This window comes from Aegilops tauschii, chromosome 1 (genome assembly GCF_002575655.3).
Source record: "Aegilops tauschii subsp. strangulata cultivar AL8/78 chromosome 1, Aet v6.0, whole genome shotgun sequence".
NCBI classification, from domain to species: domain Eukaryota; kingdom Viridiplantae; phylum Streptophyta; class Magnoliopsida; order Poales; family Poaceae; genus Aegilops; species Aegilops tauschii.
Genome location: NC_053035.3, coordinates 44,648,851 through 44,676,406, shown reverse-complemented (window position 1 = coordinate 44,676,406; position 27,556 = coordinate 44,648,851). Strand labels below are relative to the sequence as shown.

General features: G+C 44.7%; 2 protein-coding genes across 8 annotated transcripts; both read right to left on the bottom strand.

Moving 5' to 3' along the window:
• Positions 1–227: 227 nt before the first annotated feature.
• LOC109784338 (heavy metal-associated isoprenylated plant protein 47) lies at positions 228–1,019 on the bottom strand. Its single transcript, XM_020342931.4, has one exon. The coding sequence runs from the start codon at positions 865–867 to the stop codon at positions 439–441; it is 429 nt and encodes a 142-aa protein (XP_020198520.1). The 5' UTR covers positions 868–1,019; the 3' UTR covers positions 228–438.
• A 2,240-nt stretch (positions 1,020–3,259) lies between these two features.
• Positions 3,260–8,743, bottom strand: LOC109784342 (uncharacterized). 7 transcript variants are annotated; one of them, XR_012201534.1, is made up of 5 exons: positions 7,522–8,743; positions 6,853–6,942; positions 5,881–6,755; positions 5,187–5,282; positions 3,260–3,501 (listed from the first exon to the last, which is right to left on the bottom strand). XR_012201534.1 is itself a non-coding variant. In XM_020342932.4 (3 exons), the coding sequence occupies exons 1-3, from the start codon at positions 8,711–8,713 to the stop codon at positions 6,580–6,582; spliced, it is 1,458 nt and encodes a 485-aa protein (XP_020198521.3). In that variant the 5' UTR covers positions 8,714–8,743; the 3' UTR covers positions 3,260–6,579. The 7 variants fall into 7 exon arrangements, 3 of the variants coding, with proteins under 3 accessions (XP_020198521.3, XP_073363527.1, XP_073363524.1); XR_012201533.1 differs by having other exon boundaries at positions 5,187–6,755; XR_012201532.1 differs by having other exon boundaries at positions 3,260–5,282.
• Positions 8,744–27,556: the final 18,813 nt, after the last annotated feature.

The following is a 27,556-nucleotide window of genomic DNA, read 5'->3' as shown; positions in this document are numbered from 1 at the left end:
ATCTTACCACAAGAAAGGAGAACGCACTGGACGTGGACGATCTCTGCTGTTGAGTGTTAACCCCTGCAGGATCAGATTTGTTGGAGCCATCAGAGCAGACACCACCCGAGATCTCGGTTCCGGAAGCCGATTGCGGATTTGAGCAGAATATTTGTGGGAACACCGCCGTGTTGTCCATTTTTTGGGCGCGAGACAGATTTTGTTGGACTGCGAAGTGGAGACCGGACTTGTCATGCTGACGGTCTGCTTGTTAGAAACTCTGCCCTTTGAGGCTTTGAGCTGCAGGTCGCAGGCGATTACATAGGAATAGGATCTAAGCAAACACAAGACCTGAAATTGATGCCAGCTTAACTAACTGAAATTCGACACTATAGCTAGCTGAACACTACTGTAGTAATACACGCGACAGGATTAACCAACAAATTCCTCCTTCCCTATCTACATTACCGAACATGTGCCCGGCTCCGGCCGCGAGCATGGGTACCCGTACGCCTCGACGGCGGCGGCAACAGGGTAGTGCTGCTGCTCGTAGAAGACGTTGACAGGCGCCGGTTGCGATGGGTAGTAGTCGCCGTACGGGTAGGAGTACCCGGAGTGCGGGTAGTGTTCGACCACCGCGGCCGCCGGCTTCTTCCCGTCCTCCTTGGCGTCGCCGACCTGCAGCAGCTGCGCGTGGCCGACCTTCCTACGCAGCGCGCTGGTGAGCTTGACGGAGTCGACGCCATCGCCGACGACCACCACCTGGTCCTTGGCGTCTCCGGCCAGCGCCACCGAGTCCACCCCGGGCGTGGCCGCCACCAGCGCCAGCGCCTTGGACCGGCACCTGCTGCTCGCCATCTGCACCGCGATTACGATCTTCTGCGTCATATTATAAGCTGGCTGCTGCGTCTCTTTGTGTGTGGAGGTGGAGGCGTGGAGCTTGCAGTGGATGAGAAGCAGAGTGCCTTCGCTGCAAAGCTGCAATCCGTATATATAGCTAGAATCAAAGAGGGCGAGCGAGAAAGCAGAGTGGCAGCTTCGTTGGAGGTTTCGACAGTGATGAAGACGCGGTGTGCAAGAAGACTTGTTTTGTTTAGGACTTGGGTCTTGGGCTTTGAGACTGACTGCGCTCTTGTCTCGTTGCCTCGGCCGGACGCGCAAGGGAACGCGTTGTCAGTTTTGTCCCGTTGCCAGGGCACTAGCAACGTACTAGTAGAGTACTCCACACTCCTTGTACTCACACTGACACTACAAACAAGTAGTCAGCGACGACTATGCATGTGCAGTGAGTATTTAACAAAAAAAACTACCACAATTCGCGGAACCGTGCCTACAAACTACCACTTTACAAATTTATGCCGAAAACTACCACTTTTTCACTAATCTTTGACTAAAAACTACCATGTCGGGAAAGTGCCCAATTCGCTTCTTCTAAACACCTTTCTGACAGGATGGGCCCACCTGTCAGCATCAATATTCTTCCTCCTCCTCCCTCTCTCTTTGGCATTTGCTCAAACACCTCACGTGCATTCCGCGCTCTTCTAAATGGCGACGCCCCGGCGAAGCACGCGACGGCGGCCAGCAGATGGAAGCCCAGCGTCCTGGACGACGAGGTCGCTGAGCCTCACCACCTGGCTGCTCCCGGGCACCAGAGCCTTCCTCTCCGCCATCTCCTCCTCCGGCGCCAGCGCGCGCACACCGGCAGCCGCAGCCGGCGCCGGCTCCCACGCACACGGCGAAGCAGTCCAGCACCCTGCCCCCATGCGCCATAGCTGCAGCCTCGCCTCTGGCCTCTCTCAGACTCGCCGCAGCCTCGCCATTGAGTTGGCCTCTCCTTTTCACGGATTAATGGCAGGAGCTAGTCATGGCCGTCGCCGCGCCCGGGCTCGAGCTCAGCCATGGTCGCGCTAGTTGCTCCTGCTACTCCTTACCGCCCGCGCCGACTGCTCCCTGCTACTCCTTGTCACCCGCGCCCGGGCTCGATCTCAGCCATGGTCGCGCACGGACGCGCTTGCTGCTCCTGCTACTCCTTGCCGCCCGCGCTGGCTGCTCCCTGCTGGTCCTTGTCGCCCGCGCCTGCTGCTATTCCTTGCCGGCCGCCGTTGCTGCTGCTCCTTGCCTTGTCGGCTGGAGCCGAGGGGTGCACTTTCGTCGTGCTTCGGGGTGCATCGCCGCGCTCTGGCCAGAGGAGCGCCGCCGCGTGCAATGGAGGGGCGCACCGCCGCCCTGCTAGAGGTTGTGCTCCGGCCAGAGGGGGAGAAGGAGGAGGAGGGTCGGCCGGGGGTTGGATGGGCCAGCCACCGAGCTGCGCGTGCTCTCGCTTGCCGGCGAGCTCCCGGCCGTGGGGCACGAAGACGAGGTGTTTGTTGAAATGCCTAAGAGAGATATAGGAGGAGCAAGAAGATAGACACTGACGTGTGGGCCCAACTAGTCAGAAACACGTTTAAAAGAGCTGAATCGGGCTCTTTTCAGATTTGGTAGTTTTTAGTCAAAGATTAGTGAGAAAATGGTAGTTTTCGGCACAAATTTATAAAGTGGTAGTTTGTAGGCACGGTTCCACGAATTGTGGTAGTTTTTTGTTAAATACTCTATGTGCAGTAGGTTTGGACTTGATGACCAAGCAAGTCTTCCCCTTCAGCTTGCAGGTCTTGACGATTTCCTGCTAAAATTGAAAATTGTTGGGTGGCTACAAAATCCTCGGTTATTTCATAGCATGTGCTTAATTATTATGGAGTAAGAGGTAGCTAGTGCTCTTGCTAGAGCATCTGTATTATAGGGCACCAAAAATCAGTTGGAGTAAAATTTAGGCCGCATAAAGGTGACTTTACCGATTGCACCTGGCAATGACGTTCATGCTCCCTTGTTGAAGGTGCTTGTCTGTAGTTCGCTTGAATCTTCTCTTATGGGAGAAAACACATGATCTGACATGTGTGGTTCGATCTGGTGACGACGATGGAGTTCATACACCTATCCCGCTGTTGTCAATGGTAACAGTAATGCTTGATGTTTTGTTGCAGTGGGTCGTTCGGCTCGCCTTGACCCTTATGTTGTTGTTTTTTCATTTTTCTTCTTGGTTGTGCCCATCCTAGTAAGAACAAATGACACCAGCTTGCAAAACGGAGCAGACTATCTTACATCTTCAGTTCAGAGGCCCAACCTTTTTCAGCAGAATAATAAGAAGCTAACTCACAGAATACTTCAGACGATAACAAACTCAACCAATACTCCAGTCGCCGCCTCAAAGAAAAAAAAAAGAAGGAAAGCAGCACCAGGCAGGCAGTTACAGTTCAACATCCAACATTCATTAGCCAGGACAGGATAAGAGTTTCAACATAATAATTCTACAAGTCAGCAACTTACGCAATTAATTTTTTACAAGCCCACTGCATAGATCAGTTCACCGGTGCGCGCTACGAGTAGTACGAAGAGGGACCACACCAAATGATCTCAGCCGAACAAGCCATTTCTACATCTCGGGCACACAGAACGGAAGAGCCTACGCCCAACAGGCCATCTCTGCGCCTGCGGAGCAATAATCAATGTCATTTGTCAAACAAGGTTGTACTGTTCCTCATATACGGAATATACGAGCTAGGTAGGTGCCGCTGCATGCTGGAGCTTCGCCACCATCGTTGCCCATCGTCTTCCTTCTGCACCCCATTGATCAAGACTAAAATTGACTGTGTAAGTGTTCCACTTATAGCAATTTATATTGCCTTCATTCAAAAGATGATATTTATTTGGATGGAACTGCTCCTTGTTCAGTCATGATTCACTATTCCACTCCAATGATGACTGCCATGTACAGCAGATTACATTGTGATACGTATATTTAACTAAAGAGTCAAAAATAGCAGATTCCGTATCAGTTCAGAGGTGATATATAGGGGTTGGCAAATTCCTAAAGTCAAGAATAGGCCTTTGTTCTTCAAGTCCGTTGATAAGGTTGACGACTAAGTTCACATTTGCAATAGCGATGAGAGGCAGGAAGGATTTCTGCTCCGGATTTTAAAGGCTCCTCTAATTGAACTAAAACCACGACACTTATTTTGGAATGGAGGGAGTAGAAAATATAAGAGATGTGCCTCTGCCGTCTCAGTGTTTCGAAGGGAGACTCCAAGCTTGTTGGAATAACTCTGAAGCCTGGGTGGTCAACCCAAAAGTTCTCGAGGTGGAAGACCTTTGATTTAGGTACTTTGGTCTGAATGGATAGAGCATAAGGGATGTATGCGAGGTGAATCTTGGAAGAGGTTTAACAAAGGTATTAGGGAAGACCATAGTCAAGGCAGCCAAGGTAAAAACAAAAACTATGTGTTCAGATTTATTATTCTCTTATGAAAAAATGTAAACATAAAACCTTAACGTAGTATAGTAAACAGTTCTCACTTTGGATTTAGAAATCTGATATGTAAATTTTAGTTACAAACTGAGGGTGAAAAACTATAGTGAGAATGTTATAAGTTCGATACTATCTCAAAATTGTATTTGCAAGATTTAGCTTTAATGTTTTGCATGTTTTCAATCTCAAATACTCCCTCCGTTTCCTAATATAAGACCTTTTAGCTTTTTATTGATTCGGATGTATCTAGACACATTTTAGTATGTATGTTCACTCATTTTAGTATGTATGTAGTCAATATTTTGAAATACTCCCTCCGTTCCTAAATATAAGTCTTTGGAGAGATTTCACTATGGACCACATACGGAGCAAAATGAGTGAATCTACACTCTAAAATGCATCTATATACATCCGTATGTAGTTCATAGTGGAATCTCTACAAAGACTTATATTTAGGAACGGAGGGAGTAGTTAAAAGGTCTTATATTAAGGAACGGAGGGAGTAATTAGTGAGGATGAGAAAAAAATAAACTATAGAGTTACTGAAAACAACCAGATATATCAAGTAAGATTATTAAAAAATTGCAACCAAGCACTCGGCATTACAACAATCCCAGTGAACAGCAATGTGAGATGGCAATTTATATAGGCCCTAGTTTAAAAAAACGAAGTTCAAAGCCAAATGCTCAGTATTGTTGGGCATCAATTACTCGTGTACAGGGGACAACTTACAAATCACGCTTGGATTCGTAGCCACAAAAATAGCAAATGCAATGTTGCAACCCGTAAAAGTAAACAGAAATTATCAATGAAGCAAAAGAAAGGGAAATATTTCATTGTGCTACTATTTAAAGATAAGCTTACTTACTCTATTAATACACCACACTAGCATATCCATCTGACCAATCATCTTAGGTATTGTGCAAAAGTTTAGTCCCATCATGTCCACCACCAATGCCCGTGCCTACAAGGGGGCATTCCAACCATTATGTATCTCGTCTTGAGAAACATCTGCACTGCAGCTATGCACTAATAGTACCATTCGTATCAGATTAAGTAGATACGAGGGGAAATCGATGAGATATTTGGATAAGCACACATATATAATTTGAGGAAAATAACTCGGGTTTAATATATCATGACGATGAGTAGATAAACATATACCCATCTACTATCAAATAAAGAGAATATTCTCAAAAAAGAATTTACTCACTAGTGTCATAAAAATGAAGAATATGCGCTCTCAGACTATTAGCTGACCTGACCTGAAGGGGCAGGTTACCTAAAATTATGCTTAAGCTCGCTCCATGCCATATCGGATAAAATAAAATATAGCCATACTAATAAACTCTAGCAATAAAAAGGATCATGGCTATTCATATGTTCGAATACATTTAACCAGCAAAGATGAAATAAACTCAAATTATTATTTTTCTAACTTGCCACTGGCAGAACAAATGTTTTTCAAGTATCAAACCAAGTCATTATTGTGGATGTAAGATTAGTAATGTTGAGTATAATGTATATTAGGAAGTATAGGATAGACTAGGATTTGTTCCTACCTTGTCTTGTACTCCAAGTTGGTCATTGTACTCCTATATATATGCCCACGAGGCTCAAGCAATACAACGAACTATTCCACCGAATCCCTCTCTCCCTTCTAACATGGTATCCGAGCCAAGAGGTCTTGAACCCAAGACCTCTTGGCTCGGATACATTATACTATCGCAAGTCGATCCTAAACCCTAGCCGCCGCCGCTTCCTCACCCGCGCGTCGCCCCCGGGGCGGTCGGCCTCCATGACCGTCGGCGGGTGCCGCGCCGCCCGTACCTAGGGTTCGTCCGCCGGTCGTGTTGACCGGCTGCCCTAGAGAGTCTTTTCCCCGAGCCTTGCTCCAGGGTTTTCTCTCTACCGCCGGTCATCTTGATCGCGCGGTTTCTTTTTGGTTTTCTGATCTATTCTTGATCGGTTTGCGTCGCCCACCGCCGCCGTCGACCCCGAGCGCCTCTACTCCGACCCCGGCGCGACCAGCCGGCCTCTCCTCCGACCCGACGGCCACGCGCGCCGGGGCGGCCCGTCAGGGCCAGCCGCCGTCCGCGCTTTGGTCCGCCCGTCGCCCTGCTTCGACCGGGACACCTGCATCTCCCCGACCCGACGGCCTCGCGCCATGCGACAACCAATCATAGCCGTCGCTCGCGCGCCGACCCGCCCATCGATCCACATCACCCGCCTCCGCCGCGTCTGCATGACGGCCCGGCGGTCTACCTCGCCGGCCTCGTCCTCGGCTGCGTCGGGACGGCTGCGTCAGGCTCGTCGGCCGCCTCAACTCGGGCGCCGCTGCTCCGTTGGTCGCTCGGGCCTTGCTGCTCGGGCGCCGGTGTTGCTTTGGCAGCCCGGGTGCCAGTGCTGACAAGCTCGTCCGCACGACGTCCCACGCCTATCAAACCAAGTCATTATTGTGGATGTAAGATTAGTAAGACCAGTGATAGTAATATTGAATGACTGAAAGCTTCATAATGTGCCAACTGATCTACCTATTCGACATCTCACTTGGTTCATGCTGTTTTTTCTTTCATGTAGTTGTCTCAATTTCCAAACGTAACGTATCTCATCTTGAGAAGCATCTGCACTGTAGCTATGCATCAATACTCATTATACAATTCTTGAATATGCCAATAGGCAGCCAACAATAAAATTTAGTTCAATTATTGTACAAAAAACTGTTTATCTTTTGTCATTGTTTCATTCTAGGATGACAACAGAGTAAACAGATAATGAATTTCACACCTCTGATTCAAACCATTTAATTCCATAATAGAGTATGAGAATAACAAACAAAAACATTGCTACATTTTATCTTATTTTTTGACAAAGGAGGTCCACAGCCGGTTTGAACCAAGGGAACTAAAAATGACGATACACTAGAATCACCTCTCTAGAAAAGCGGAACTGGCTAGCTACCACTAAAAGTTGTTTTTCCAAATCATAACCATTACATAGAACACCACCACACAAACATCCAAAAAGAAACACTAGAACAACATCGCTATATGTTGAGAAAAGATCATCAAGTAGCAAAAGGAACAATTCATATGGCACCACTTAAAATTACTAGCTTAGCACGAAAGGATGTGAAAATGGCATTCAATCAACCAATTACAAATAATATTTGGATTTGTTATACCCACAATGTAAAGGCATACCTGCAGCATAGGCACTTTCAAATGGATGATAGCGAGCCAGCATGTGTGTTCTGGACACTTTCTTGAACTGCAGTGACTCAAGCTGGACTGTGAAGTTGTGGATATGTGTCCACAGGAAAACCACATTATTGTATTCAGCAAACCCTTGTATACCTGGGAATGGGAACTCGTTATCTTCCTCTTCTGAGCACTCCTCCTCTTCTGAGTTCTCTTCCTCTTCTAGATTCAAGGGAAGTAGCTTGTCCAGTTCAACGGTTCTTCCGAGCACCCATGATGCAACACCATCAGAATCGGTCTCCATCTTCCATAACTGGGCGCTGAATTTTAACAGAAAGAGAATACCAAGGCCACCGCCCTCTGCCCGCATAAGCTGGAATTTGCCCTGTTTTTCCTTGGCAATATCGACTGGCATCGGTTTCACAGCTAGGATCTGCATCTCCAAATCAAACTCAACTATGCCATCCACTCTGCCAGTCGATATGTCCACGAACAACCAGTAAAGGGAATGCCCAACTAGCACACTCAGACTAAAGCCCATATTGGTGGGAAGTTTGGATGAACATGGTGTTGAGATGCGATCACCCCATGCGCCAGTCTCCGACGAGTAAACGCGGGCGATGACCTGTCTATGCTGAAGCTCGTCTGTCTCTGCGCTTACCAAGACCACCTGGAAGTGTTGGATGTCTCCGGCGGCGCGATACACCGCCCCACTGATAAAGTGCTTCTTCTCATCGAACCCTGGGGGAACGGCTACGCGGTGCTGGGCGACGTTGAAGGGGTCCCACACCAGGAGCTGGTTCCCTGTTCCGTGGAAGGTGAGTAGGAGGCCATGGCGGGATCCAAAATTCCTGAACATGCCGCCGGTGTCGATGCGCACGGAGAAGTGGCCATCCGGGACACGATTGGGGGGATCCATCGTAGGTTGGAAACGGAAGCCCTCGAAGAAACCAATGAGAGGAGGGTTGTGGCGGTGGTGGAGGCGGAAGCGGCGACAGAAGCCGGGGTCGGAGACGAGGCCGAGCCAGCGCTTGGAGACGAGGGAGGCGCGAGGGAGGGAGGGCGGATCTGGCGGGAGGCGGAGGAGTATCTCGGAGAGCAGGTTGTCGTCCTCCAGCGGCGGCACCGGCGCGGGCGGCGGCGGCGGCGAGCGTGGGCGGCGGCGGCGGCGGCGGCTCATCTCGTCACAGCTCATGCTGGAGGTGGTGGAGTGGAAACAGCAGCCCAGTATGTGGGCTTGTGGAGTGACACTCCTTTCTTTGTCAATCCGCCGGAGGAACGGCCCACGAGAGCTCAAGTAAAAGAAAGCCCACTACACACAACCAGAACGCATAAACGAAGATTCTTTTGCCCTTTTGATTGATTTTCAGAAGGGAAACGTTTTACGCCGGCAGACCGGCCAAGCTTTTGCGCCGGTCGCGATGAAGTGTGATCGTACGATGCAGCCCGCACCGCTCTTCTTAAAAAATATCTCAGCTAACCTTATCCTTTCACGTCTGTTCCCCACCACTTATCCTCTCGCGTCTGTTCCCATCGCCCATTCTCTCTCTCTGCTTCGTTGCTTTCACCGGAGCTCCTCCTCCCTACCCAGCCTAGCCCTACTGTTGACCTGCTACTTCGATCCGGTGGTGACGGTGGCGCTGCCGCACTGCTGCTTGTCTCGTTGCTGGTGGTCGCCGATGCCGGCCAGGTGTCGTGCGGAGAGAGTGGATCCGCGGTGCTGCGCACGGTGGAGACGGCGCCGCCGCATGTCGCCGGAAATCACGAGCTGCGGGGAGCTCCAAGATCTCCTGCCTAGGGGTGGATTCGGCGCCCCGCGGGGTGGTGGTGTTGTGACGAGCGCTTGACGGTGCTGGAACCATTGACGTCAGTTTTTTTGCTCGAACCAGGTTTTGCTGGAACCAGGTTTTTTTTTTGCTGGATCCACCCATTTTTATTGCTACAATCTCTGGGTTTTTTTGCTACCATCCTCGTTCGATTTTTTATGAACATTTTTGTTTTTTGCTGGAACCTCTTTTGATTTTTGCTGGAACCACTTCTTTTCTTTGCTGGAACCTTCTTTTGATTTTGCTGCAATTGACAAGATGGTGGCGCCGTCACTGCCATGATTTTTTGATGCATCAGATTTTTGCTGGAACCTCTTTTGGTTTTTGCTGGAACTAGCATTCGAATTTGCTGCATAGGCTATGATGATGTTGGGACGGTGACGGACACCGGCTACCATGGGTCTTTGCTGCATTGGTCTTTTTGCTGGAACCAACAATCATTTTTGCTCCAACGAAGCTACGAAATGATTGAACCGGCGAGATTATTTTTAGTTTTTGCTGGAACCTTCATTTTTTTTCTTGTTAGAACAGTTTTTGGTTTTTCTGCTGGAACCGGTGTTATTTTTGCTACATCAGGCTGATTGTTTTGCTCCAACAAATTACTGGAGTTTTTGTTTTGCTTTTGTTGCTGATTTTATTTTTGCTACAATCGGCATGGGGAAAGCTTCAACCGCGAAAAAAAGCACCAACCAGAGACACCGGGGAAAAGCTTGGATCCGGACCGGTGCTGCGAGGACGGCGAGCCGGCGGGGCTTCAAAGTCAACGGCACGGGCAGCCATGGTGGGCTGCGTGAGTGAGGCGAGATCTGCTGGAGATTTTCTTTTTTGTTTTGTTTCCACGTGATGTATCACAGAAGAAAGGGGACCAGATCTGACGGTACAGAGAATTGCTATCGAACGGGTACGCGCTGACCGGCCTGGGCCGGCGCGCCGGCGCCTATCAGCGCCCTTTTCAGAAGCTAACCATATGTGCACAGAACCAACAAAAATAGTAGTGCAAGATTTTCAGTTTCAAAAAAAAAACTCCTACAAGATTCAACGGTCAGCCAAGCAAGATTTAGGCCACCCTAGAACGGCATGGCCACGACAAAACAAAGCCCACACATCAAAAGAAGAAAATTCAGCCGCCACTAACGTGATCACCATTACCCCACACCTTCACGGCCTAGCGATTCTAACTTCACGACAGACAAACAAATACTCTCTCCATTCCTTGATATAAGGTGTATAGATTTTTGAGAAAAAATTCTAAAATATAAGGTGTATTGCGTTGCACCACTCGTTTAGATATTTTTTTAGGGATTTGATTAAATTTCATTATATTAGGCAAACTTCTCTATTTTCTCATGTCAATTAGTTAGGTGTAATCTCACTCAAAACTTGTGAAATTTTCCCTTCACGTGCATTCTTTAATTTTCGTGCCAAAAACTATACACCCTATATTTAGAAACGGAGGGAGTATGTGCTTTATGTAGTGGTTGGCCTTCCTATTGTCATGCCCTCTTTAGTCGAAGAGCCAAGTATGCATAGGAATCAAACAAACTTGCATGAAGGACACTTTCCTTCTCTGCCCAGCCGCGAATGCTAGGTATAGATAATTTCAGATAAAAATTAAACTTCAAAAAAGGAATTCTTTTTATTCAACCATCTCTTTCTCGACTGAGCAACTTGAAGTATTAATCTTATATTTAGAATACCAATAAAGCACATCAGATCATAATATATATCAATACCCTCTCTTTCTTTTGAATTTTCTTATTATCCTTTCATTTTCTTATCAGAATATAAAGAAGATATAGAATATATTCATATGTGTGTGTATATTTATCTAAATTCTATATTTATAGATAATGTAATCCTTCTCAAAAACATATCCTTATTTTGAAGATGAGCTTAGAAGAAAAGATGTGGATGGCTTGTGTCGATCTAATCCATTGTGACCTATCATCGCCTGAACGATGCTACCACGTCTCCGACTCCACCGTGATACAATGAAAACAGATCACAGGAATCCATGGACAAGTTGTGGAGCCCACTACCAAGCCCTTGGCGCGACCTAAGTGTCACATGCTACCATTTTATTTCCACACAAGCCATCACACCTTAACCCAAGTTAGATATATATCGTTTGAACTTTGCCAGGTAACCTTGATTCATAGACTAGATCTAGAAAAATTGGATGGGCGATGTCCTCACCCTACCTGTTTAACCAATTAGGCTAGAACATGAGGGGCGGGGCTCCAAATTCGTGTCAACATGGCTCATGATACCATGATGTTGTAGTGCATGGGCTAAAGTGCCCCAATTTGTCCCGATGTTCACAAATTGGAGGTGGCTACGAAGAGGAACGCGAAGAACACGAAGAACATGAGGGGAAATCACAAGAGAAACACTCAAGAACAAGTCGAATCACACATCCACTAGACAATCAAACACACAAGATCCACAAGGTACATGAACAATCAAAGGGGAAGATACAAGGTAGAGTTCATCCCAAATCCAATGGAGATGAGGTCTTGATGATCTAGATAGATCCTTCCCTAGAAGGGGTCTTGAATCCCTAAGTATCTTCTCCAACGAAGGTCTTGTACTCCAATGGAGTGTCCCTCTCTCAAGAGGAATCCCACAAGGGGAGGTACATGAGCTAAGCTCCAATGTCTAGATATATTCTTAGCTATCCTACAAATGTGGTGGAGGAGGAGTATATATAGGTCCAAGACATGAAGGGGTAAGTAGGGGCATAGTAGGGACTACATGGGCAAAGCCCAACAGTTGCACGCAGGAGGCCCCGTGCGCACGAGGTAAGTAGAGCCCTTGCGCACGGGGTATCCAGAGACCTGGGGACTTAGCCCGTGCACACGGGGTCCAAAGGCCCATGCGCACGGGGTATCCATAGGCTCGCAGCATGTCGCCTTCTCGTGGACACCCGTCGGTGCTGGTGGAACTTGGCCTTCTTCTCAATGGTTCCTTCTCCGCTGCCAAGCTTCCCTCTTGGATGTTGTTGTTGTTGTTGTTCTCTTGAGTTTGGACTCCTCCTAAATGAATGTGTAGCTCCGCTCACACCTATGTATGCACACAAGAGAGGGGTCAAGTAGTATGCCATCCTCGAAGGGCACAGATGTACATGTGTAAATGAGATGATTCGCCTTTATGTGTATGTGAAGTAGATGTGTGATAACCCACAAGTATAGGAGATCGCAACAGTTTTTTAGGGTAGAGTATTCAACCCAAATTTATAGATTTGACACAAGGGGGGCCAAAGAATATTTGAAGGTATTAGCAGCTAAGTTGTCAATTCAACCACACCTGGAGATTAATTATCTACAGCAAGTAATCAGTAGCAAAGTAATATGATACCATTGATAGTAGTCACATCAGCAATGGTAACAGTAACAGTGATAGCAGTATTTTTGTAGCAAGTGTACCAGTGATGATAGCAGTAGTAACTTAGCAAAAAACAATATAAGATAAATTCGTAGGCATTGGATCGGTGACTTGTTGGATGATAGTCATCATGAGACAGTTATAACCTAGGGCGATACGGCACTAGCTCCAGTTCGTCAATATAATGTAGGCATGTATTCCGTAAATAGTCATACGTGCTTATGGAAATAACTTGCATGCCATCTTTTGTCCTACCCTCCCGTGGCAGCGGGGTCCATATTGGAAACTAAGGGATATTAAGGTCTCCTTTTAATAGAGAACTGGAACAAAGCATTAACACATAGTGAATACATGAACTCCTCAAACTACGGTCATCACCGGGAGTGGTCCCGACTATTGTCACTCCGGGGTTGCCGGATCATAACACGTAGTAGGTGACTATAACTTGCAAGATTGGATCTAAAACATGGATATAATGATGAAAACATAAACGGTTCAGATCTGAGTTCATGGCACCCAGGCCCAAAATGACAAGCATTAAGCATGGCAAAGTCATAGCAACATCAATCTTAGAACATAGTGGATACTAGGGATCAAGCCCTAACAAAACTAACTCGATTACATGATGAATCTCATCCAACTCCTCACCAACCAGCGAGCCTACGAAGGAATTACTCACTCCTGGTGGGGAGCATCATGGAGTTGGCGATGGAGAAGGGTTGGTGATGACAAAGAACGAAGACCCCCCTCTCCGGAGCCCCAAACGAACTCCAGATCTGGCCTCCCGATGAAGAACAGGAGGTGAAGGTGGCTCCGTCTCGTGCATCGTGATAATTCTTTCTCCTTGATTTTTTTCTGGAAAAATAGGATTTTATAGCGTCGGTTTTAGGGTCTGCGGGGCCACCAGGTGCGGACAACCCACCTGGGCGCGCCAGGAGAGGGGGGCGCGCCCTGGTGGGTTGTGCCCACCCAGGTGCCCCTCTCTGGTGGGTCTTGGCTCCAGAAATTCTCTTTATTGGTATAAAAATTCCTCGCAAAGTTTCGTTCCATTCCGAGAACTTTTATTGCACAAAAACAACACCATGGTAGTTCTGCTGAAAACAACGTCAGTCCGGGGTTAGTTTCATTCAAATCATGCAAATTAGAGTCCAAAACAAGAGGAAAAATGTTAGGAAAAGTAGATACGTTGGAGACGTATCAACTCCCCCAAGCTTAAACTTTTGCTTGTCCTCAAGCAATTCAGTTGATAAACTGAAAGTGAAAAATAAAAACTTTTACGAACTCTTTTGCTCTTGTTTGCATAAATAAGCTTAAACAGCACCCAGCTTTTCAGCCAATATTATAACGAACCATGCCGACAATAAATCTTAAAGATTATATTAACTCATATCAATGACATAATCAGCTAGCGAGCAACAATAAGATATCTCAAACAGCAACACGTTATCAAAACAACCATGATATAATATGACAATAGTGGTATCTCGCTAGCCCTTTTGAGACCGCAAAACATAAATGCAGAGCACCTCCAAAGTTCAAGCAGCGACTAAACATTGTAATTCATGGTAGAAAAGATCCAGTCATGATGCACCCAACATTAGCTACACACAATGCATAAGTCATGACGGCTGTGCTCTTAGGTTCTGGCGCTTGTTTTAGAAGGTGATGACACAACATAAAAGTAAATAGATAGTCCCTTCGCAGAGGGAAGCAGTGATTTGCAGAGGTGCCAGAGCTCAAGTTTTTAAAACAGAGGTAAATGATATTTTGAGACATGCACCCTTCTCATTTACTTCACGACCATCAGTTATCAACATCTTAGATGCTAAGAGAGCTAGTGGCGGTTCCCAAGCTATAAAAGTAAAGGTTTTGACTCCATTGGGAGTTTTTGTTTGATTATTTGAGAGATCATTTCTTTTGCAATTTGGGACTGGGCATCCCTATTACCGCCCTTTTCTCGTGCAATGGCGGTGAATAAACACTCGACCTAAGAATAGCCCTCTTAGCATGGAAGATACTGACCACCTCCTGTCGTTCCATGAACTATCCAGGCACACAAAAAGGATTTTTATTAGAAGTTTTTAGAGGTGGCACATGCAAATTTACTTAGGACGGCAGGGTAATACCGCATATAGGTAGGTATGGTGGACTCATCTGGAATAACTTTGGGTTCAAGGTTTTTGATGTACAAGCAGAATTCCCACTTAGTACAGGCGAAGGCTAGCAATTAGATTGAAGCGGCCAGCTAGAGAGCAACAACGGTCATAACCATGCATTATGCATAACTAACATTGGAAACTAGCATGAGTAGGATATGATCACCATGAACATAAATATCATAGAGGCTATGTTGGTTTTGATTCAACTACATGCATGAACATGTGCCAAGTCAAGCCACTCGAACATTCAGAGGAGGATACCATATCATCATACTACATCACAATCATTTTAACACAATGTTGATATCCAAGATAAATCATTATCCACTCCCAGCTACTTATGCATGGCATGAGAAACTATAATCTCTAATTGTCATTGCAAACATGTTTAATCATAACGGGCTGAATCATGGATACTAGGTTAAGCATATTTACACAAACAGAACAAGTCGAGTTCATACCCGTTTCTCTCTGCCACGGCCAGTTCATAGAATGTCGTCATTATTGCCTTTCACTTGGACGACCGAACGATGTAAAAATAATAATATTGAAAGAGTGTCGTGGACTAAGATGGAATCTGCAAACATTTTATTCAACGGGAGAAGACAAGGTAAAATGGGCTCTTTATTAGATTAACATTTATTCATATGAGAGCCACTCAACATTTCCATCGTGGTCTTCTCCTCGGTACGACTCAAATAAAAAGAAAAGAAATTCAGAGAAACACACTGAAATATTTTTGGAGTTTTTGGTTTTCTTGAACAAGCAAATAAAAGAGAAAAGCAAAAACGAGAAAAACTATTTACACAAGAAAGCTCCCAACAAGCAAAAGAAGAACAAGGAAATCTTTTTTGGGTTTTCTTCTTAATATTACTACTAAGCATGCATAGAAAGTAAACTACTACAACTAATCTTTTGGTTTTTCTAAAGTTTTTCAAACACACAAGAAGAAAGCAAGAAAATAAATCTAAGCATGGATGATACAATGAAAAAGTGTGAACACCGACAACTGGAATGATATGTGTGAACATGAATGTAATATCGGTGAAAAACATGTACTCCCCCAAGCTTAGGCTTTTGGCCTAACTTGGTAATAGATCAGTAGCCTGGATGGTAGTAGGGGTACTGAGGAGCGGGCATCCACTCATCCCACTGCTGAGGCTCCTCCTCTGCCTCTGCAGCAGCCTGAGCGTTCCGGTAGGCGATGATGTCCGCAGGCATAATCCTATATCCGCCCTGGAAACAGAATCAAACAAAGCAGGAGCAGTCAATGGAATAATATCACGAGTTTCAATGCTAAAAACCAGGTTATAAGGAATAGGAATGCCAGGAGAATTTTTATCAGTGAAATGGTGGTAATCCATGGCTGTGCGGTCTAGGTAAACCTTGGTCAGGGGGTAGTCATGATGGCGTATCTCAACATTAAAGTGAGCCGCCAAACGAGTAGCAAAAATCCCACCATGTATTTTACCCTTGGATTTATTAATATGGAGGCGACGAGCCACAATAGCTCCCAAGCTATAAGTGTTGTCGCCCTCTAGTGCACGACGTAAAACAGTAAGGCCTGGTGAACTAAGTGCACCAACCTTCTCTTTAGCAAGCAAGCATTTTGTAATGAAAAGAGCAAAGTAATGAACAGCAGGAAAATGCAAGACAGCGGCAGTGATAGCTGACACCCCTCTCTCATCTCCCTCTGTCAAGGTGCGATAAAAGGCCTCAAACTCTGCCGGCCTAGGCTTAGCTAAGCTCCCGTCAGAAGGGATCATACATATGTTACAAAATTCAGTAAGTGGTATCTGATGGGTTTCAACATATAAATAAAACCGAACTTCAGGAGGATTATTCCTAGGAAGGAAAGTAAAACTTTGAACAAATATGTTTGTGAGGATTTGATGCTGGTCACACTCATCTACGATGAAGTCGGTGAGGCTGGCATTAGCAGCATATTGTGTGAACTCCTGAAGGATTCCAGCCTCTTCCATGAACTGGTTGTGCGGCCATTCGCACGGCCATACCTCCGCCAACCTCCGAGGATGGAGATCATTGTTAGATGACTCCCCAATAACACCCTTGGAGTTCTTCTTAGAAGCAAACTTCCTAAAGATATTCATCCTTTTCCTATGAACAAAAATTCTGAAATTTTTAGTCCACAAATTTTTCTCAACAAAACTTCACAAAATTGATAACAACTACTCATAGGGATACATAGAGGCCATAGCAAGCATTCAAACTACTTAGAACTCTAAGAATTCAACATGCAAGCTCATCTACAGCAGCACCAAGAGTAGGTAATTATTCAAAATATAAACCACTAAAACAAAAACTAATTGGACAAACGGTGGAGTCACATACCAAGCAACAATCCTCCGAAACAGTTTTGGAAATGGAGCTTCGAGCAAAGAGATTGAAATCCACGGGTTTGAGAGCAAGAACACGGGAGAGAGAGCAATGGAGATTTTTTTGGAGGTAAGTGATGATGTGATGTGAAGAGATAAGTGAGGGGGCCCATGTGGGGACCACAACCCACCAGGGCGCGCCTGGGGGTCCTGGCGCGCCCAGGTGGGTTGTGCCCACCTGGTGCACCTCCCTCTGATATTATTTGCACCAGAAATTCTTAAATATTCAGAAAAATCGTATTAAATTTTCAGAGCATTCTGAGAACATTTATTTTTGGTCATTTTTTATTGCACGGGAAATTCAGAAAACAGACAAAACATGGCATTTTATTTTATTTAACTAATAAAAACAGAAAACAAAAAGTAGGGACAGAAGGTAGTGCTTACTAAATTCATCAACTTCATACCTCTCAAAATTGATTCATTAATAAGGTTGCTCAAGTCTTATTAACAACCACTTTCGATTAGCATGAAACTGAAGAACTTTCGTAAATCACTAAGTTAACTCAATGGGGATATGAATGTCCCCAACAATAAGCATTTCATAATTCTTTTTCACAGTAGGTAGAGGTATTTGAAAACTTCCAATAGTGATTGTCGGAGATTTTTCAATAACATTAATACCATTCACTTGGAATTGTTTCTTCGGAAAGTGCACCGTATGCTCATTACCATTGATATGAAAAGTGACCTTGCTTTTATTGCAATCAATAACAGCCCTTGTAGTATTCAAGAAGGGTCTACCAAGGATAATCGACATATTGTCGTCCTCGGGCATCTCAAGTATAACAAAGTCAGTTAAAATAGTAACATTACCAACAACAACGGGCACATCCTCACAGATACCGATAGGTATGGCAGTTGATTTGTCAGCCATTTTCAAAGATATTTCAGTAGGTGTGAGGTTATTCAAGTCAAGTCTTTTATATAAAGAGAAAGGCATAACACTAACACCAGCTCCTAAATCACACAAAGCAGTTTTCACATAATTCTTTTTGATGGAGCAAGGTATAGTTGGTATTCCCTGATCTCCAAGTTTTTTAGGTACTCCATCTTTGAAAGTATAATTAGCAAGCATAGTGGAGATTTCAGGTTCCGGTATTTTTCTCTTATTAGTGATGATGTCTTTCATATACTTTGCATAAGGGGGCATCTTCAAGATATCAGTCAAGCGAGTACGCAAAAAGACTGGCCTCGGTTCAGCAAAGCGTTCAAATTCTTCATCATCTTTCTTTTTAGTTGACTTGGGTGGAAAAGGCATAGGTTTTTAAACCCACGGTTCTATTTCTTTACCGTGTTTTCTAGCAATGAAGTCTCTTTTATCATATCTTTTATTCTTAGGTTGTGGGTTATCAAGATCAACAAGTGGCTCTATCTCAACATCATTATCTAGTTCTTTTTCATTGTTTGGTTGAGTATCTTGATGAACATCAGCATTATCTTTTTCATTACCACTAGGTGGATGTTCATTACCAGATTGAGTTTCAGCATCAGAAAGAGAGACATCATTATCATTATCAGGAGGTTTTTCTATTTCAGGTTCATTAGAAGCATGCAAAGTCCTATCATTTTTCTTCTTATTTTTCTTTTTAGAAGTACTAGGTGCACTAGTGTTATTTATTTGTGAATCTTGTTCAATTCTTTTTGGGTGTCCCTCTTGATAAAGTGGTTCCTGAGTCATTTTACCTCCTCTAGTTGCAACTCTAACAGCAAAGTCATGTATATTATTATTCATTTCATCAAGCATTTCTCTTTTTGATTTAGCAACTTGTTCTAGCTGAGTTTGAACCATTGAAGCATGTTTTCCAACACCTCTAACATCATTTGAGATTCTAAATAACAAGTCACTCAAGCGAGCAATCATATCAGAATTATATTTCAATTGTTTCATAACATTTGCATTGAAGTGATCTTGTTTTCTAATGTAGTTTTCAAACTCATAAAGGCATTGTCTAGGATGCATATTGTGAGGATTGTCATTATCATTGAACTTCATTAAAGGATTTACCTCGACCACCTTAGGCAGTGGTGGTGTATTAAGCCCATGTATTTCTTCAATAGGAGGTAAATTTTTAACATCCTGAGCTTTATTACCTTTTTACTTCATAGATTTCTTTGCCTCTTGCATATCTTTAGGACTGAGATATAATATGCCCCTCTTCTTCGGAGTGGGTTTAGGCGGTGGTTCAGGAAGATTCCAATCATCATAATTTTTCAATATATTATTCAATAATTCTTCAGCTTGACCAATAGTTCATTCCCTGAAAACACAACCGGCACAACTATCTAGGAAGTCCCTAGAAGCATCGATTAGTCCATTATAGAAGATATCAAGTATTTCATTTTTCTTAAGAGGATGATCAGGCAAAGCATTAAGTAATTGGCAAAGCCTCCCCCAAGCTTGTGGGAGACTCTCTTCTTTAGTTTGCACAAAGTTAAATATTTCCTGTAAGGCAGCTTGTTTCTTATGAGCAGGGAAATATTTTTCAGAGAAGTAATAAATCATATCCTGGGGACTACACACACAACCAGAAGCAAGAGTATTGTACCAAGCTTTAGCATCACCCTTTAATGAGATCAGAAATAATTTGAGAATAAAGTAATAGCGAGTCTTCTCATCATCAGTAAAAAGGGTGGCTATGTCATTCAACTTAGTAAGATGTGCCACAACAGTTTCAGTTTCATAACCATGGAAAGGATCAGATTCAACCAAAGTAATCAACTCTAGGTTGACAGAGAATTCATAATCCTTATCATCAATAAAGATAGGTGAAGTAGCAAATTTAGGATCACATTTCATTCTAGCATTCAAAGATTTTTCTTTTACTTGTATAGTAATTTCTCTAGATCATCTCTATCCCTACAAGCAAGAATATCTCTAGTTGTCTCCTCATTCATAACATAACCTTCCATACCTTAGGCAATTCATATCTAGGAAGGCTAGTTCTAGCAGGTGTTTCAGGAGTTTCAGTTTCAAGCTCATCATCAGAATCAACAACATCATGTTGTATTACTCTAGCAATTTGTTCATCAAGAAATTCACCAAGTGGCACATCATCATTATCAAGCAAGGTACTAGCATCATCAATAACTTGCGACATATTATAATTGATAACATGTGGTGGTGTTGCAAGTTTACTTATAACAGAAGGTGAATCTAAAGCAGAACTGGATGGCAGTTCCTTACCTCCCCTCGTCTTTCACTGGTACAGCGCCGTGCTATACAAACGGTTTTTAACCCCTTTCCGCGACGACATTTGGAACCGTCGCCAAGTGAGTGTGGGTGATAGGGGGGTCCTTCCCACACGACCCAGAAACCGTCAGGGATAGGCCCTCCTGGGACACCAAATGAGCTCATGTGTGATCGGGCGAGGCATCAAAACCCAATCATTTCTGTAGGTATGTACATCCCACACGGTGAATCCCAGAAAATCATTTTCATAGGTATGTACATCCCACACGGTGAATCCCAGAAAATCATTTCCGTAGGTATGTACATCCCACATGGTGAATCCTAGAAAAACATTTCCGTAGGTATGTATATCACACAGTTCTTTGTGTGGAAACGTTTGTGCAAGGTGGCCCAACGCAAATAATTCGCTGCCGGAAGCCGTGTGTGATTGTTAGTTGATCGAACACGCCTACTTTTTAGAAACCGTGCGGGTTGTTTGAGTTCATTGCCCACGGTGTTGTCTGAGTAACCTCTGCAATAGAAACCCCGATAAGCAGGGTAATTAGCCTATTATCGATAATCCATGTACTAATCAAACCGATATTTCTTATAAAACACGCCAGATATTTCATATCCATATAAAAGCAACTAGGATTTCATAATCGAATTACATTAGATAGCTTGGGCACTCAGTTACGCCATTACACAACAGCACCAAGTTTCACATGCAGCATCAAAACCTTTGGAAAGTAGCATCATACACGGTAAATAGACAGTTGAATCTCATCTGGGAAACTGCAGAAGCGGAAGGCAAATATTGAGCCTTCAGTGATGTTGAATGTCCTTGCAACTTTAGGCCAGTGGCTATGGATAATTGCCCGCCCAACCTTCGGCCTCTTCAGCAAGACTTCAATATTGTACCGTGGGTGTTGAATGAATACCTTCCTCGCCTCTTGACCATGCAGGTGGTTTGAGAGGTAATCATCAGTGAACTGCTTTGAAAAGTACTGAAAACAAAGCTATGCATAAATCACTGTTGTAAATTTTGAAATGGCGCAAGGGGTAAAAACAAGGTAAAAGAGTTGGTACCATCCTATAGTTGACTGATGTCTTCTTCATTGTGCAAACAAAGATCTTGCTGTTATTCGTCGCAGGTTTCTTCATCCTAACAATCTTTCTGAGTTCTCTTAACTTGACTGATATTCATGGACATCTCATTTCCCCATATGCAAAATGGGTCGAGACAGTGGGTCTAAGCCTCTGACAGCAGGACCTACATGTGCAAGACCAAATTGTAAGAAACCTAAATATTGGAATGATTCCTGCAACTGCACAAGAATGTGCTATTAGCCAAAGGACCCTGCTTGCACAAACCTCGATGGTAAACCGCAGTGTCTCCCATTGTTTCCCTGCAACACACATAAGGAAGATCTTGATCAGGTTAACTGAGAGTTGCCATACTATTAGTAGAATATGTATTGAGTACAGCCAAATTCGATTGGTGTCACATGCATAACAATACAAAATTGTACCCACAGAAAATGAAAATCAAAGTGCAGAACTGAACCAGACAGTTAAATGGACAGCATACCAAATGAACCAAAATAGTTAACTGAGCATGACATTGCAGAATAGAAACATGTACTAGAAGATAAGACAGTTAACAAAACAAAGAATGCTTGAGAACAGTACTACAAAATGTAGCAATTGTTGGACCAAAGTGTTAACTGAACATTACATTTCAGAGGACCAAACTGTTAACTGAACATCAGATTGCATATTAACATTATAGAGGACAAATCACTAGAAGGCACTGGCGGTGGCCCCGAGAAAATAGCACGAACTGTATTTTAAAGTAGACAACCGTGTGGCGGTGTCGACGGTGGCCCCGAAGACGAGGTGCTCCTCCAAGATCTGGCGGTCGACACACATGGCAGCCATAGCGACCTCGTGCGCGCGTGCGGCCGCATGCTAGTGAGCTCCATGTTATACTGCGTGCAAAATGGCTGTGGGCGGCGCTTAATTGGAGGAGGGGGGCAGTGATTTCGGTGGAAGGTGTCGCGCCATCGGTCGGGGCATGTGGGACGGGAAAGGAGGAGGATGGTGTGGGTGGGGTGTGGATTACCTGACCATATCGACGAGGCCGCGCAGCAAGAAGAAGGGTCGGAAGTGAGGAGGCCGTGCAGCAAGAAGAAGGGTCGTCGGCGAGGAGGCGGCGCTGCAAGAAGAAGGGTCGCCGGCGAGGAGGCGGCGCTGCAAGAAGAAGGGTCGCCGGCGAGAAGGCTGAGCTGCCAGTAAGCAGCAGTAAAGGTTTGAACTTGGAAAGCAAAGAGGAACAGTGGAAATGTGGCTTTTGGTAGGAGGGAGGGGGCGGGGAGATAGATATTTCCGTGATGGCAAAAAAATTTCGCTCGGTGCCGCAAGAAACTGGCGCGCAAGTGTGGTTCAAGCGGGGGCGGTGGACTGTAGACGACGAAGCTTCTTGCGTAAGCCAGACAAGACGGTGCGCCAAGATATTTTATATCGCATCCCACACGATTCTTTCTAGTAAATTGTTTGTGGTATACCTGATTTTTTCATTATGTTTTGAAAGACAAAAATGGTGTTACGAAGGGAAAGGATGGTGTTTGAATTGCTAGAACATTTACGTACAGTGAACTTGCAACTACTACATGAGTGTCGTGTTTAAATTTGAAATTATTCCGGGTTTGTTTGGCATTTTTATGCATTAATTGAGTTTCTGGGCATTTAATGTGCATAATTCAAATTTGAACTACAAGCACATGCTCCAATGCACCAAAGTTTGTTGAAAAATCACATGTGTGTCTTTGGGTGAATTTATAGGTCCCATGCAAGAAATGGGAATGAAATTCAAACAGCTGGGCGTCGTGGCTCAGCCGGAAAGATTGAGAAACTTGGTTTTTTAATTCCTGTAAATCCAAAACATGCCTGAAAATCATGAAACTTGGCATGGTGTCATGACATGGCACCAACATGCTGCGGTAAATTTTTTGGCCGAATCGGGACAAGCTTTGGTGTAAGCTTCTTGCAAACCGAAGCTTCACTCAAGAAGGCTCGTGGTTCAGAGAGGGAACGTGTCACCTCCGTGTGCGAAACGACATATGTACACTGCCTTCTCCCGCCTTAATTTTTGTACACTGGCAGATTAGATCAAATAGAAGTATCGTGCTAAATTTTGGAATTATTTCGGGTTCGGTTGGCCTTTTTTAACGTTAATTGAGTTTCTGGGCATTTAATGTGCATAATTAAAATTTGAACTACAAGCACATGCTCCAGTGCACCAAAGTTGGTTGGAAAATCACATGTGTGTCTTTGGGTGAATATATAGGTCCCATGCAAGAAATGGGAATGAAATTCAAACATCTGGCGTCGTGGCTCGGCCGGAAAGATTGAGAAACTTGGTTTTTAATTCCTGTAAATCCAAAACATGCCTGAAAATCATGAAACTTGGCATGGTGTCATGACATGGCTCCAACATGCTGCGGTAATTTTTTGGCCGAATTCGGACAAGCTTTGGTGTAAGCTTCTTGCAAACCGGAGCTTCCCTCAAGAAGGCTCGTGGTTCCGAGAGGGAACGTGTCACCTCCGTGTGCGAAACGAGATACGTACACTGCCTTCTCTCGCCTTAATTTTTTTACACAGGCAGATTAGACCAAATAGAAGTATCGTGCTAAATTTTGGAATTATTTCGGGTTCGTTTGGCCTTTTTTATACATTAATTGAGTTTCTGGGCATTTAATGTGCATAATTCAAATTTGAACTACAAGCACATGATCCAGTGCACCAAAGTTGGTTGAAAATTCACGTGTGTGTCCTTGCGTGAATTTATAGGTCCCATGCAAGAAATGAGAATGAAATTCAAACATCTGGACGTCGTGGCTCGGCCGAAAAGATTGAGAAACTTGGTTTTTAATTCCTGTAAATCCAAAACACGCCTGAAAATCATGAAACTTGGCATGGTGTCATGACATGGCACCAACATGCTGCGGTAAATTTTTTGGCCAAATTGGGACAAGTTTTGGTGTAAGCTTCTTGCAAACCGGAGCTTCCCTCAAGAAGGCTCGTGGCTCCGAGAGGGAACGTGTTACCTCCGTGTGCGAAACGAGATACGTACACTGCCTTCTCCCGCCTTAATTTTTTTACACAGGTAGATTAGACAAAATAGAAGTATCGTGCTAAATTTTGGAATTATTCCGGGTTCATTTGACCTTTTTATACATTAATTGAGTTTCTGCGCATTTAATGTGCATAATTCAAATTTGAACTACAGCACATGCTCAAGTGCACTAAAGTTGGTTGAAAAGTCACATGTGTGTCCTTGTGTGAATTTATAGGTCCCATGCAAGAAATGGGAATGAAATTCAAACATCTGGCGTCGTGGCTCGGCCGGAAAGATTGAGAAACTTGGTTTTTTAATTCCTGTAAATCCAAAACACGCCTGAAAATCATGAAACTTGGCATGGTGTCATGACATGGCTCCAACATGCTGCCGTAATTTTTTTGGCCGAATTGGGACAAGCTTTGGTGTAAGCTTCTTGCAAACCGGAGCTTCCCTCAAGAAGGCTCGTGGTTCCGAGAGGGAACGTGTCACCTCCGTGTGCGAAACGAGATACGTACACTGCCTTCTCTCGCCTTAATTTTTTTACACAGGCAGATTAGACCAAATAGAAGTATCGTGCTAAATTTTGGAATTATTTCGGGTTCGTTTGGCCTTTTTTATACATTAATTGAGTTTCTGGGCATTTAATGTGCATAATTCAAATTTGACCTACAAGCAAATGCTCCAGTGCACCAAAGTTGGTTGAAAAGTCAGATGTCTGTCCTTGCGTGAATTTATAGGTCCCAAGCAAGAAATGGGAATGAAATGCAAACATCTAGGCGTCGTGGCTCGGACGGAAAGATTGAGAAACTTAGTTTTTTAATTCCTATAAATCCAAAACATTCCTGCAAATCATGCAACTTGGCATGGTGTCATGACATGGCACCAACATGCTGCGGTAATTTTTTTGGCCGAATTGGGACAAGCTTTGGTGTAAGCTTCTTGCAAACCGGAGCTTCCCTCAAGAAGGCTCGTGGTTCCGAGAGGGAACGTGTCACCCCCGTGTGCGAAACGACATACGTACACTGCCTTCTCCCGCCTTAATTTTTTTACACAGGCAGATAAGACCAAATAGAAGTATCGTGCTAAAATTTGGAATTATTCCGGGTTTGTTTGGCCTTTTTTATACATTAATTGATTTTGTGTGCATTTAATGTGCATAATTCAAATTTGAACTACAAGCACAGGCTCTAGTGCACCAAAATTGTTTAAAAAATCACATGTGTGTCCTTGGGTGAACTTCTAGGTTACATGGAAGAAATGGGAATGAAATTCAAACATCTGGGCGTCGTGGCTCGGTCGGAAAGATTGAGAAAATTGGTTTTTAAATTCCTGTAAATCCAAAATACGCCTGAAAATCATGAAACTTTGCATGGTGTCATGACATGGCACCAACATGTTGTGGTAATTTTCTGTCCGATTTGTGAAGGCGCACACATTAACAATCAACAAAGTCATTTTGGAACAAGTGTTGTCACGTTACAAATCGGAAACACAAGTATTATTGAAACCGTGGGCGTTCTACTTACCAATTACGTGCGGCCACGCGTCCCCTTTTTTTTATTGGCTAGGAGGTGCTGTGCGTGGTAGCTATTTGAGTACGGGAGGCGTGCGATCAGACCCCTGCGCGTGCTCATCGAGAGGAGAGCCCTTTGTCTGCTACCCACCGCGCACCTCCCTCCAACGTCTCCATTAATGGCGCCTGAGCCCCTGTTCTACGGCGTGGCTATATGTCTCACTGGACTGAGATTTAAGAGAGAAAAATGAAAATCTGAAAAGAAAGTTTTGCACGGATCTTGATGTAAGATCTGACGGACCTATATAGCATCGACTGTGACTTATAGCAAGCATGATGAATATAAGGACAATGACATTGGATATTAATTGTCTTACATATTTAGGAACAGAATTAAAAAAGCCATATGCAGCAACGCCCGAAATACACAAGGGCAAAAAAAGAAGGAAGACAACGATCTGGCTCGCTGATCTCTATGTTGCTGCAGGTCGCGGGAACTAGTCTCCGCGGCGAGCGGCGATGAGCTCTTTCCTGTCCTCAAGATGCTGCTTGAGAGCATCCACAAATCCCTCCACCAGCCTTCCGCGCTCGATGCGCAGCATGGCATTCTCGTTCATAAGTTTCTCGACGATGACGTCGGTCCTCTTCAACAAGGCAGTGGTCTCCTCCTGCTGCTTCGCACTTCTGACGATCTTCGCCCACAGCAGGCCGCGCTCGGCCCGGAGCTTCGCATTGCTCTCATTTAGTTGTCGGATGACGCCGGTAGCCTCTTCAAAAGAGGCTTTCATGTCGTCCTGCAACCTCGCCCAGCTGGAGATCTGATCCATCAGGCTATGGATGATCGCATGCATGCGCCTATAAGAGTCCTCGCCTGCCCGCGAGACATTTCCCCAGGCTACCGCGACGCGGGAGGACATCTCTGTTGCATTCGCAGCGTGGCGGGACATCTCTTCTCCTTCCGCGATGCGGCCAGACCAGTCTGCCGCATCGACGGTGCGGAGGGACCTGCGTGCTACTTCGGCGGCGCGGCGGGACCTCTGTGCTGGTACGGCCGCGCGGCGGGACATGTCGGCTATGGTCGCGGCGAGGCGGGACATCTCTCGTGCTTCTGCTTCCATTCTCACATCTCCCTGGTGGCAATCTCTCGACCCAGAACTCACGCTGACCATGGCAGACGCAAAGGGAACGATGATGAATGACTTGTTTGTTTTTTGGATGAGGAGTTGAGGAGGAATGTGCAGTCATCTTGGAGTAGTAGTATTTATAACCGAGTAGTAATACGCTCCTAAGTGGGAAACCGTTTAGGTTTTGATCTGTGTGATCAGGTTTGCAATTTGGAATGTGACGGGACGCATGCTCAAAATTTACTGATGGTTATAAGTGCGGCACTATTCCTGGAAGGCGTAACATGGGCACGTACGCCTTCTCGGCCGCATACGTGGCGTTTGCACCATAGGGTGCACCA

Bases quoted from the DNA above. Each gene is read 5' to 3' on its own strand.
- LOC109784338 (XM_020342931.4), bottom strand. From the start codon at position 867: ATGACGCAGAAGATCGTAATCGCGGTGCAGATGGCGAGCAGCAGGTGC.
- LOC109784342 (XM_020342932.4), bottom strand. From the start codon at position 8,713: ATGAGCTGTGACGAGATGAGCCGCCGCCGCCGCCGCCGCCCACGCTCG. The intron at 6,943-7,521 runs GTATGCCTTTAC...GCTACAGTGCAG, and splicing joins TGAAAGTGCCTATGCTGCAG to ATGCTTCTCAAGATGAGATA. The intron at 6,756-6,852 runs GTAGATCAGTTG...TTGGTTTGATAG, and splicing joins CCAAGTGAGATGTCGAATAG to GCGTGGGACGTCGTGCGGAC.